We start from the raw sequence: 12585 nt of genomic DNA, 5'->3' as shown, positions 1-12585 counted from the left end.
TGAGAGAGTGGCCTCACGGGTTAACAGACTAAGTGCCTGATAGGAAGCACTAGGGAGGGGAACCAGCAAAGAACTCTCGCTCTCCAGTGTGGACGATGGGGATCATCTGTGTGAGCCTCGTGAAAGGGAACATAAAGATAAACCAATAGACCAGGAGCTCCCTGAGGGCAGTCACTGAGCTGAGACTGGGCACAGGGGTCCACAAAGAGACTAATGATGGTTGGAGATCTTCCAAGAAGGGGGCCTTCAGAACTTCTCCAAAGCCATGGGCCTCCTTGGAATAGAAAGTTCTCCAGCATTGATGGTATTTTAGAAGGAGCATCGTGATGGAGTTCCGGGGAAGAGCGTGAAGCTCCCAGTGGGCTCTTTGATTAGGTGCCCTCTCAAGGCGGCCTCGTTCTGGGCTCTACAGCTGACAAGGCTTTGGGGATTCAAAGGGCTCCCAGCTGCTTGAAAAGCAAAAATAAAGAGAAGAAGCTCATATGTCAATAAAGCAAGTCATTAGGGAAAGTCATTAGGCCAAGCAACGTCAGCACGAGGAGACGTGTACAAAGCTGGGTCATTTTTAGTATTTGGTGAAGGCACATTATTCTTTTGACAATAAGAATAAAGAAAGCAATTAGAAACTCCAGGAAAATCAAAAGCTGTACAAAAAAAAAAGCCATCAACCAAATATAAAGCAAATGAAAATGTGGCAAGCTTCTGAGCAATTGATGGAGCCTAAGAAAATTGAATACATGTGACCTTGATGCATTCTTAACCATCCTTCAAGTGGCCTGGGCATCAAGACACTGGATCAGAAGGGAAGGAAATATAATCCTTGGGTACATATTCCCTGGCTCAGCAGTGAACCATCCTCATATAGGCAAGAGAGTGCAATATTGGTTTATCGATTTTTAAAAAACTTTTAAAGCCAATCTAAGGACAAAATGCAACTGTCGTAATTATGACTTCAAAACAGCATTTAAATATTATCATCTTGTAAAGTGTAAGGCAATGACAGACAGGCTGAGAAGTAGATGAGTGGCGGGGAGGAGAGAGGAGGAGAGATGCGAGGGGTAACTTTCTCAATTTAAACAGTAAGGAGGCATCAGATGTGTCTCCACTCTAGGGAGTAGGAAGGAAGGTGCACTGTTAGAGCTCAAATGTAACCAATAGAAGAACCAAGGCTATTTTAACTAGTGAAAACCAGGAGTAGGGGAGGGAAGAATGGAAGCATATAAGTGAGCTAAGCCCCGATTTTCTGTAGAAGAGTTAGGTTCCTAAGGCTGTGACAACAAAGTACCGGGTGGCTTGAACAACAGAAGTTTACGGTCTCACAGTGCTGGAGGCTGGAAGTGTGAGATCAAGACGTCGGCAGGGCTGGTTCCTCTGAGACTGTGAGGGAGGACCTGCTCTATGACTCCTAGCTTCTGGAACCTGCTGGCAATCTCTAGGCTTGTGGGTGCATCACCCGAATATCTTCCTTCACCTTCATGATGTGTTCTCCTCTGTGTCTTACATGGTGCTCCCTCTGTGTTCGTCTTTTATAAGGACACCAACTTCATTGGATTAGGGCCCACCCTCATGACTTCATTTCAAATTGATTACCTATTTAAAGACCCTATTTCCAAATAACGTCACATTCTGAGGCACCGGGGACTTCGACATATTTTTGGAGGGACTATAATTCAGCCCATAACAGAGTCATTAGATATTGTCTAAAGTTTCCATATCAAGACATGGTAGTCTATGCATATAATTTAGATTTATGCAGGTCATTATCACTTTAATCCAGGCAAGGGGGCCCCTGCCCTGAGCACAGTGCTTCAGAGGGCTCTGCCCTGACCCTCCTCTAGTCTAGAGTTGCCAGATTTAGTAGAATTTCAGATAACAGATAGAGGTTTTTTAAGCATAAGTATGTCCCATGTAATATTGGAGATATATTTATACTAAAAAATTATTGTTGTTTATCTGAAATTCAAATTTAACTGGGTGTCCTATATTTTATTTGGCAATCTTACCTTGGACTTGCCTTTCAAGGGGAATTTTCAACCTAGAGCCTGCACCCTCACTTTTGGACTAAGTTTTGAGGGCTTGGGACCCTGGAATTCTCTGCCCAAATGAAAGGACCTGATCCTGCTTCCAGGGCCTCTGTAAGTATTTTCACTGACCACCCCACCCCGGGCAGAACTACATCAGGAGGTGTGCACCACTCGGCCTGAGTCAGTTTGAGGGAAGTGGGAAGTGTGGATGGAGACTGAGTGTGAGGGCTGGGGTGTCCACTTCTGCACACACAGGACCCCTCGTGGTACAGGATGGAGCCTGGGGTGGGAAGAGAAATAGGACGCCTGTAGGCTGGGGACTAGGGGCGGGGGGGTGGCTCTGCCTGCCTATTTAGGTCTGGGTGGGACTCTAAGGGGTCCAAGACATCCACGTTTCAACTTGGCCTTCAAGTGGTTATGAAGGTACATTTGTCAAGGTGGGAGACTAGAACATATTATGTTGTTTGCAGGATTTATAACTTTTAAATATTTAGACATATGGTATGCGCACCCGCAATGTACTCTTGTCCCACACCCTGCAAACGGTCTGGGCAGGCCTGCTGTGTGTAACCACAGTAGAACTAAAAACAGAAACCATCCCAAGTTGTCGCCTCTGGGGAACAGATCGGGGAAAGAAGCCTGGGAGGCAGGGAACTGCAGCATTTTGTATTGAGCCTCTCTGTCCATTTGATTTTCTCTTGTACCACTTGCACTCTTTCCTTTTTTATGAAAATTATTCAAGTTCCCAGATCCTCCCTCAAGCCTTCTTGACCCGCAGCTCCCTTCTCTCAGCTTTACACCCCGATGCTGCGCAGCATCCGACCCTGCCTGGTGCTCTCCCAGAGGTCTCTGCAGCCGCCTGCCCGCCGGTCTCCTCTTCTTGCCATCCCCAAGACGTGGGTGCGGTCAGCATGGCCTTGTTGTCCTGCCTCCCCATGGCCAGCAGCCTCGGCCGGAGCTCCTCTCCTCCCTCCATCTCCAGCTGGGGCTCCCACCTGCACCCCCTTGGAAGCCCCTCAGGGTTGACAGAAGCCTGCAGCCCCGCCTCCAACCTCTTCTGCAGGTCGGTGTGGAGCAGCATTGCCTGGAAACTGCTGCATCCTGACCTGCTGATGAGAAGCAGGCGTTAGAAGGGCTCTCTCCTGTGGGCGAGAAGCTCTGCCTTCCTCCTGCTGCCCCCGCCTCTCCCAGCCCTGACCTCTCAGGTCTCCAGCTCTCCCCGCTCTCCTCTCTCACCTTTCTCTCTGCCCTTGTCTCCCTGCTTCTACTTTCGTCTCTCTCTTTTTTCATTACTCTCTAGTCCTCTGCCTGCTATCTCTATTCCACTTTCCAGGAAGACACCGGGACCACAGTGACTCTCCCATTCTGGACCCCAGGCCCTGCTTTGCACGTGGCATTAAACTACCCCTGCCCCACCTTCTAAACCTGCACTCGCATCTAGTCCTGGCCTCTCAAGCTGATCCCTAACAAGTGGCCTTTGGCCTATTCCTGGTGCCCCATAGCTACATAAGGACTGGGATCCTGACCCTATAACTCTGGTTCCAGCCTAGAACCTTAATTCAAATACTCATTCTCATTTACAACACTTCCCAATCTCACCCCTAACCTATGGGAAGGGCTGGGGATGAACATTGGAGATTGGCTATGAGCCCTGAGTATGTGGCCAAGGACTGGGTTTCTGAAAATTGTGGGACTGGCCTGGGGAAAAACAAAAATAATTTCAAGGTCAGGGGGTATAGCTCAGGGGTAGAGCATTTGACTGCAAAAATAATTTCAGTGAAATATGCCCCAGTTAACACTGCTGCTGGAAATGGTGACTACAGACTAAGGGAAAGGTCAGGAGGGGGCAGTGAGGATGGTGCCAGGAGGGGGACCAGAAATGCCAGTGACAGAGAGGGCAGTGCCCCACAGAATAGAGGGGGCAGGTGAGTCCCTGGACAGATGGAGGAGGGCTGGGGGGCAGAGGCTTCCTACTGGCCATTCTTCATCCACTCATTCAACACTATTTACTGAGCACCTGCTCAGTGGCCGGCCCTTTGGCAGGTGCTGGGGGTATCGCAGTGAACAGAACCAAGGGCTTGCCCAGGCGGAGCTCACATTCAGACGGGAGATGGACAAGCATTACACTCACAGCTATGCCAGAGGGAAGTGTTAGGGAGAGGGACAAATAAAGCAGGATGAGGGGACAGAGTGACAAGGGCTGTTGATATAAGGTGGTTGGGAAGGCCTACCTGGGGAGCTGGCATTTGAAAGTCTCCAAGGACTAGAAGACGTGAGTCCTACAAGTAAGGGGGGCAGAGTCCAGTCTGAGAAAAGAGCGAGCATAGTGGCCCCAAGGTGGGAGCAGGTGGAGATGGGCCCAGACCAGAAGCCAGAGGCAGAAATCCGGGGCACCTCCTGTTTTCCAAGGTCTGAGGAATTGAGACATAGGAGGGGAGAGGCCCTCACACCTGTGTTGGGGAGGGGTATGTGGAGAGGGAGAAAGGAATCGGGACTGAAGGCACCTGGTCAGCCTGCGGCCTGGCCTGCCGCCCCCACCCACAGCCTCGGGTGCCCACACAGTGAGCCGATGCTCGCACCAACCGCGTGGCCGCAGTGCGCACGCGCCAGCGAGCATATGGCAAACCAGCACGGGCTCATGTGTGTGCAGACAGAAACCACTGTGTGCGAGCACACGCATGCACACGGGGTCTTGATGTAAAGGTAGACGTGCACGAGAAATTCTAGAACGTCAGGGCTGAAGGACGTGAGACCTTCTTACCCAATTCCCCAGCTCCCACCTAGGACAGAGAAACTGAGGCCCAGGAGAGGCAAGGGTTTCTCAAGTCCCAGAACTTCGTGGTCCAGGCAGACTTCAGTATCCTCCCCGCCCCCACCCCCCTGCCAGGCACGTTGGCATTTGCCAAGCTCCTTCCCTAACCCTATATTCTCAACGACCCAGGCAAGACTCTCCCTCCCTGGAGACCCGCAGGCTTAACCACATCCCTCTAGGAGTCGCTGAGCTGCCTCCCATTTATTCCCAATTATTCCCACAAGCTGCGTGGAAGGAAAGTGGGGTTGAGACTGAGACAGGCCTGCCCTGCTCTGCCTGATGGCAACAGCCCCCCAACCACAGCGGGCCACACACCTGAGCCCCACTGTCTCCTCCCTCTCGGAGCCTCTTTCAGGGCCCACCAGAGCCTCTGTCTCCGTTTCCCTTTCTGCGTCTTGCTTTCTCTGCCTCAGGTCTATCGCTGGCTGTCCGTGATTCTCTGCTTGCTTTCTCTCTTTCTCCTCACCTCTCCCTTCTCTCCGTTTCTCAGTTTCTCGCCAGCTCCCTCTCTGCTGGGCCCAGTCCCTCTCACTCTATTTTCTCTCTCTCTCCAGGATCCTTTTTTGCCTTCCAGGAAAAGCTGACGTGGCCCCCTTCCTCCCCCTCTCCATCAGTCAGCAGGAGTGAGGCCTCTTTGGGGTGGGGGAGTCAGGCTGGCTGAGCAGCCACAGCTGGAGAGGGACTGGCCGGAGGGAGAGGCAGGAGGAATGGGAGGAGAAAGAGCTGGGCTTCTGCAGAGGGCTGGGGAAGGGGGAGCAGGAAGAAAAACTCTGCGGGAAGAAGTGAGCACCACCTCCCCGACTAGGGTGATCCACTGTCCTGGCTGGCCTGGGGTTGTCCAGATTTTAACACTGAGAGCCCCATGTCCTGGAAAACCCCTCAGTCCTAGGCAAACCGGACAGCTGGTCACTCTGTGCTGAGACCCACGGGAGCCAAGTGGGGCTGGCAGGAGAATGCTCCCAGATCTGGCCAATTCTCCCTCCCACTGTTGCAGGGTGGCTATGGATCCAGAGGTAGTGGAGGGGTTTTAGGGTCTGAGAGGAGCTCTCCAGTCCTGGGCCTTCGGGTCTCCATCTGTGATCTGGGGACAGTCAAGGAATCTACATACTCCCCAAAGACCCCCAGCTTCAGGCCTGAGCCCTGCTCTGGGGAGGCCAGGAGAGAAGACGGTGGCTCAGGCAGCCCACAGGGAGCTCCTGGCTAGGAGGAGGAAGGGGAGCTGATCTCTGGCTTGTCTCCTCGCCCGCCCACATTGTCTCCTGTGGGACAGGCTTTTCAGGAAGAACTTTCAGCAGCTGACAGTGCAGGGAGGGCAGAGGGGCTGCTCGGGGGTAAAAGCCCCATCCTTGGAGGTGCACCTCCACTTGTCAGGCTCAGCAGCGGGGGGCCCTGCGTAGCCCACTGTGAAGGGCCTTGGAGAACCCGATGCTTCTTACTTGAGGCCCACTGGGCCCTGGTGGCCCTTGTCCTATTGTCCTTCCCGGTGGAGGTGGGGCACGCTGCACCCTCAGGTGGTGGTGGATCTGGGCAGCTGGGGAGAGGCTGCCAATGACCTGTCCGGGAAGACTCAGGTCTGCCTGGGTGGGCAGGTCCTTCTTGCTTCTCCTGCCATAGTCCCCACCTGGCTGTCCTGCAGTGGGATTCCAACGGAGGCCTAGTGTTCAGCTGCCATCAAGGTCTTTGATGATGGAGAACTGAGGGACAAGGGCTCTTCTCCCCCAGGAAGGCTGGCAACACACTCACCTACCCAACAGAGTGTGGGTCTCCCATTCTTAAAATGTCCTGTCCTAAGGAACCCAGTCTGGGCCCAGAGTCCCTGCTTGTAAAACGAGGAGGTAGAGAAGGAGACCTACAGCGTGCTCTCATTTTTGGCGTCTGATGTCCATCCCACCTGCCCATTCGTTGAGTCAGGTATTTACTGAGCATCTTCTCTGAGCCAGGGATGAACAGCAACTGGCGGGACAAGATGCCTGCCGTCAGCAGGCTTCCTCTCTAGTAGACGGGCCTCCCATTAAACACACGGGAGGACGCTTCTGCCAAGTGCACTAACTGAGGAAGCCTCTAAGAGGAAAGACAGAATCCCAAACTAGTAAGCAAACAGGAAAAAAAAGGCAACTTGAAGGAAACTAACAATGCAGATAGAAGGAAACTTAAAAAAAGATAAAAGAGGCTATTATTATCCTCAGAGAGATAAAATATATATACACGAAACAAGAACTGGGTGCAATATATTTTATGTTATTTTTTATGAACTATAGTGACAATGCAATATAAGGAGAACGTTCTGTAAATAATAAGGGATCTTTGAACATTAAAACTTACAAAGCAGAAACCTGTTAGAGGTGTAGAACGGTAACACTGAGGATCTCCTAGAAACAGGGACAGAAAGATGAAGAGATGTGACAAAGGAGGGAGAAGATAAGGAAGTTAGGGTCCCTCCAAGAAACACATGTGGTTAGTTGGGGTTCCAGAAAGAGAGAACAGAGAACAAAGGTCAGGAAATCATAAAGGAGAAAATCAAAAACTTTTCTGGAGCCAAAGAGCATGAACTTCCAGCTTGAAAGGGCGGCCCCTCACCAGGGCCCAGCAGGGCGAGTTCTCAGAACCCCAAGGGGAAGAGAAGGTCCGACCGGCCTCCAGAAAGAAAACTCGGGGAGCACGCCCGGAACCATGTCAGAGCAGCCCTGGGCGCTCCACACCAGCCCTGCAAGCAACGCTGCAGGACGGCTTTAAGGCAGGGCCCACTTTTAAAGTCTGCGAAGAAAGATCTCCACCTGGAATTCTACGCCCAGTCAGACTGTCATTCAAGATTGGGGCAGAAGGAAGGGTTTTCAGACATGCAAGGTCCCAACGCATGTACTTCCCACGCACCTTTTCTGGGAGCCATTGGAGGACATGTTCCACCGAAATAAGAGCGTCAACCGAGAAGGGAAGCAAGAGATCCAACCCGAGGGAGGTGAAGGGAACCCCAAGCAATGGAGGGGGGCCATCCCAGCATGCCTGCCCCACAGTAGGCGTCTAAACAAATCAAATTGGAGCAGGTCAGAGGCTTGGGGAGAGACTTCCTCAAGAAGATGAACTTGATAGGGTACTTTACAGGTTTACTTATGTTGAGAGGAGATTCACCCAGCTGGGAGAGAACTGGGACTGAGGAAGTGAGCTGGGGTGGGGCTCCCCAGGGAGGCTTTCAGACATCGGGTATCTGTTGTCCTCAGCCCTGCCAGGAGGGTGAGATGAGTCATGAGCAGGCATCAGCCAGGTATACAGATGAAGGAAAAGAAAGCTTGGGTGAGGGAGACTGAGGGGATATGAGTTGGCTTATGCTGAGGAGGGCAAAGCTATCCAGTCTACAAGTTCCTTCCAGGGGCTTCCTCATCTTTTGGCTTCACTTCCAGCTCTCTTGTTTTGGGCCTCTTTCTCCTCCTCATTCCCACTCCCCTGAACCCTCCTGCTTGGGGCAAAAAGGGTCAAGGATCCTTCCCCGGGAGGCATTTAGCTTTGGGACAGTGGAGCCCAGAGAGGATTGCTGCTGCCGTATTTGCAGCAGTGGGGGGGGGGTGGGGGGGTGGGGAGGGTTTCAGGCACAGTGGGAGGCCACAGAGAGCATATTCCAGAAGGAGTGAGGCCCCTCAGCTTCACCTCTGGCTGCCACATGGACAGTTCTGGGTGATGGAGCCATCTCTGGGGGCCTGGGTGTCTCAGAATCCCAGCCAGGAAACTGAGGCCCCGCTGGTTCCTGTCCAGAGCTTTCTTTCACCCAGTTGGAGCCCAGTCACAGTCCACCCGCCCTCCCCGCCCTCCCCTCCCCTCCCCTCCCCTCTCAGCACAGCGGGGAGCCAGGGCTGGAGCCTCGGGGCGCCTGGGGACCTCCCTGGACAACACGTGTTTAGGGCAGACCAGCCTCAGAGCCAGCAGTCAGGCCTGACACGGGCGAGGAGGATGCATTTTCTTACAAAAACAGGCCTAACATTTTGGCTTCTCACTGAGGCTTCAGAGCCTGGGGGGTGTTTTATACACTTTGGCCTCAGCTTTTCATTGGAACACACCCATCACCCACACAGACACATGGTCACAGAGACGCACACTCACTTCTACATAGAAACACACACGCCCAAATACACATAGAGGCTCACACATACCCACGCAAACACACACACAAAGACTCAGTCTCACACCTATACAAATACACACACATTCTCAAACACATAAATTCACACATACATGGTCTCACACCCACATCCACACAAACACAGATACAAACTCATCTGCACATAGAGATGCCACACCCACACTTTTTCATGCACACACAAGTGTACACATAATCCCTCACAAGGTCCTATCTTAGAGAATGCCCTCCCCCTGCTTTTTTTCTTGTTCCAAGCGAGGTTATGTCCCCCACCTTCCATGGGATTCAATTTCTCACCCTTCCCCCCATAAAAATCCTCTGGCCGCATCTTTTCTTGGGTCCTGTCCAGCTAGTGCTGTGTCTTTAAGGAAGTTGAAGCTGCTAAAAGTGAGTGAGAGAGAGGAAAAAAACCAAAAAATTTGGCATCTTTTCCTCCTCAAGTTTCTGGTGTCACTTATGAAACACGGGTCCTTGTTGCTGCAGAGAAGCAGTTGTTTTGCTGATAGGCGGGAGTGTGCGGGCTGCCTGGGCTCCCTTCCTGCAGCCTCCTCTCAGCAGACTCTCAGGAACCCTGTCCAGGGCAGGCCAGGCGTGCAGACTGAAGGTGGGGCAGGGGCCAGGCTGCCCCTGCCTCCAGCGCCCTCATCTTCTTGGGTGCCCTTTGTCCTGCAGACAGTCCCAGGCTAACTCCTTCCTTTGTTGCTTTTTGGTTCCATCTTAGAAGAGGCTCTGCTTGACTAAAAAGAGTAGTTTGAAGGTAAGCCAGCGAGAAGAGGGCTCTAAGGGCCAGTGGGAGAGGGGGGCAGCCTGTTAGGCACCGGGGCTGGGCTCCCCTGGGCACTTTCCTGTTGGTTTGGGGTGCTTGGGACAATCCCTTGCTTGGATCTGTCCAGGGGGCATCTGTCCCTCTAACAACCACAGCCCCAGAACTACTTGGGTTGAACCGCTGGCCTCTCCCAAGCCAGCTGAAAGGTCCCAGCAGGGGTTTATTTAGGCAGCTGCCTGGCGTAGTTTGAACCGAACAGGCCAAGGGTGTGATTCTGTAGAAAGGGTCTGGTGTCTGCTGTGGTCACGGCCGGTAGGAGCGGGAGAGGGGTGGGTGGGGTGGATGGGGGTGGTGTGCACTGCACAAGGGGCCTTCTCTAAGCTGGGGCAAAGTATACCTATGGGGGGCTCCGGTGGGAGGGACTGTGGCCAGGATGTGGGAGGGCAGGAGGGAGGTTCTGCTGAGTGCTGGGGGAGGGGGCGGCTGGAAAACAGATTTCAAGTCATAAAATCAGCTAGGAGCTGGCCGAGGCAGGGAGAGCTCTCTGCTCAGAGAAGGAGCTGGGGTCTTCTTCCACCCTGTCTTCTCCTCCTCCTGACTGCATGGCCTCGGGCAAGTCCTGGCCCTTCTTTGGGCCTCAGTTTCTCATTCTGTAGAATAGGGGTAGTGGGCTAGGTGGTATTGGGGCTCAGCTGGATTGTGAGGGGTAGGGCCTTTGGATGGGGAAGAGCTCTGGGCCAGGGTGCTGAGAGGGAAGAGTGCCTTCTGCGGGTCCTTGGGGTCACCTCAGTGGCATGTCCTTCTCTGCAGGAGGTAGGATGCAGGAGTTGCGTCTGCTGTGCTGGGTGGTCCTCGTGGGCCTGGTGCAAGCCTGTCCCGAGCCCTGCGACTGTGGGGAGAAGTATGGCTTCCAGATCGCTGACTGTGCCTACCGTGACCTGGAGGCCGTGCCACCCGGCTTCCCCGCCAACGTGACCACGTTGAGCCTATCGGCCAACCGGCTGCCGAGCTTACCAGAGGGCGCCTTCAGGGAGGTGCTCCTGCTGCAGTCGCTGTGGCTGGCACACAACGAGATCCGCACGGTGGCCGCCGGCGCCCTGGCCCCACTGGGCCAACTCAAGAGCCTGGACCTCAGCCACAACCTCATCTCTGACTTTGCCTGGAGCGACCTGCACAACCTCAGCGCCCTCCAGTTGCTCAAGATGGACAGCAACGAGCTGACCTTCATCCCCCGCGACGCCTTCCGCAGCCTTCGTGCCCTGCGCTCCCTGCAGCTCAATCACAACCGCCTGCACACGCTGGTGGAGGGCACCTTCGCACCGCTCACCGCACTGTCCCACCTGCAGATCAACGATAACCCCTTTGACTGTACCTGCGGCATCGTGTGGTTCAAGACGTGGGCCCTGACCACTGCTGTGTCCATCCCGGAGCAGGATAACATCACCTGCACTTCGCCCCAAGTGCTCAAGGGCACACGGCTGAACCGCCTGCTGCCGCTGCCTTGCTCCGCACCCTCGGTTCAGCTCACCTACCAGCCCAGCCAGGATGGTGCCGAGCTGCGGCCTGGCTTCGTGCTGGCGCTCCACTGCGATGTGGACGGGCAGCCGGCCCCCCAGCTTCACTGGCACATCCAGACGCCTGGTGGCACCGTGGAGATCGCCAGCCCCAACGTGGGTGCCGATGGGCGTGCGCTGCCTGGTGCCCTAACAGCCGGCAACCAGCTGCGCTTCCAGGCCTTTGCCAATGGCAGCCTGCTCATCCCTGACTTTGGCAGGCTGGAGGAGGGCACCTACAGCTGCCTGGCCACCAACGAGCTGGGCAGTGCAGAGAGCTCGGTGAATGTGGCACTGGCTACACCAGGCGAGGGTGGTGAGGATGCACTGGGGCGCAGGTTCCATGGCAAAGCGGCTGAGGGTAAGGGCTGCTACACGGTTGACAACGAGGTGCAGCCATCGGGTCCTGAGGACAACGTTGTCATCATCTACCTCAGCCGCACTGGGGGCCCCGAGGCTGCAGCCGCAGGAGAAGGCATCTCTGGGCGGCAGCCCCTAGGCCCGCTCCTGCTGGGCCAGAGCCTCCTCCTCCTCTTCCTCACTTCCTTCTAGCCCCACCCCACCAGGGCGGGGCTGGGGCGGCACAAATCCTCCTCACTCCTCCCCCTAACTCTGAGGCCGTCCCTTATAAGGGATGTAGGGGCCTGGGGTTGGCAACTGCTGAGGCCTGCATGGAGGACTTCCCATCCGCCTACCTCCCCCTCTCATCCCTTCTGGAACACTCACCACCCCGACTTCTAGACTTGCTCAAAGCTAGTGACTAGGACAGAATTTGATCCCATAACTCACCGTCTACGGTGCTAATTGCTGCTAACCACGTGGCCCGTGCTCCCCTCTCAGGGCGGCATGCTGACTGGGCGTTGCCCTGAACACCTGGGGGAATCCTCACTGGTGGAATTCCAGGCACTGGAACTGACAAGCTGGCGAAGGCTTGGGGTCGGGAGTCGGGGCTTGGGGCTCGGTAGGGAGGTACCCTGAAGCAGGCAGGGCACGGGAGAAACAATAGGGTGCAGAGGAAGTGGCTGGTGTGGCTCTGAGGCTCTAGGTGACCTGGTTGAGCTCCTGCTGACCGTAGGTGTTCTCTGACTTGGGGGCTTGAGAGTCTCCGCCCTCATCTCAAATAGGACTGGAGGGAGGATCCAGGATGGCCTTCATGTCCTCTCACCCTTCCTCCCTCAGCCTGTGCTCCTCCATCCTGGACACCTGCCCTGCCTTTCTCTCCAGGTCTGCAGCCACAGCCTGCCCCTCCGGAGAGGCTAGCCAGCCTGGGGGCGGCAGAGAAATAAACAGCATTTCTGATGCTC

General features: G+C 54.6%; 1 protein-coding gene across 2 annotated transcripts; it reads left to right on the top strand.

Moving 5' to 3' along the window:
* Positions 1-9424: 9424 nt before the first annotated feature.
* ISLR (immunoglobulin superfamily containing leucine rich repeat) lies at positions 9425-12585 on the top strand. 2 transcript variants are annotated; one of them, XM_074353910.1, is made up of 2 exons: positions 9425-9719; positions 10539-12585. In XM_074353910.1, the coding sequence occupies exon 2, from the start codon at positions 10547-10549 to the stop codon at positions 11831-11833; it is 1287 nt and encodes a 428-aa protein (XP_074210011.1). In that variant the 5' UTR covers positions 9425-9719; positions 10539-10546; the 3' UTR covers positions 11834-12585. The 2 variants fall into 2 exon arrangements, with proteins under 2 accessions (XP_074210011.1, XP_045372821.2); XM_045516865.2 differs by lacking the exon at positions 9425-9719 and adding an exon at positions 10204-10340.

This window comes from Camelus bactrianus, chromosome 27, assembly GCF_048773025.1.
Source record: "Camelus bactrianus isolate YW-2024 breed Bactrian camel chromosome 27, ASM4877302v1, whole genome shotgun sequence".
NCBI classification, from domain to species: Eukaryota; Metazoa; Chordata; class Mammalia; order Artiodactyla; family Camelidae; genus Camelus; species Camelus bactrianus.
Note: the sequence above shows the minus strand (reverse complement) of the source record. Positions and strands in the feature narration are given on the sequence as shown.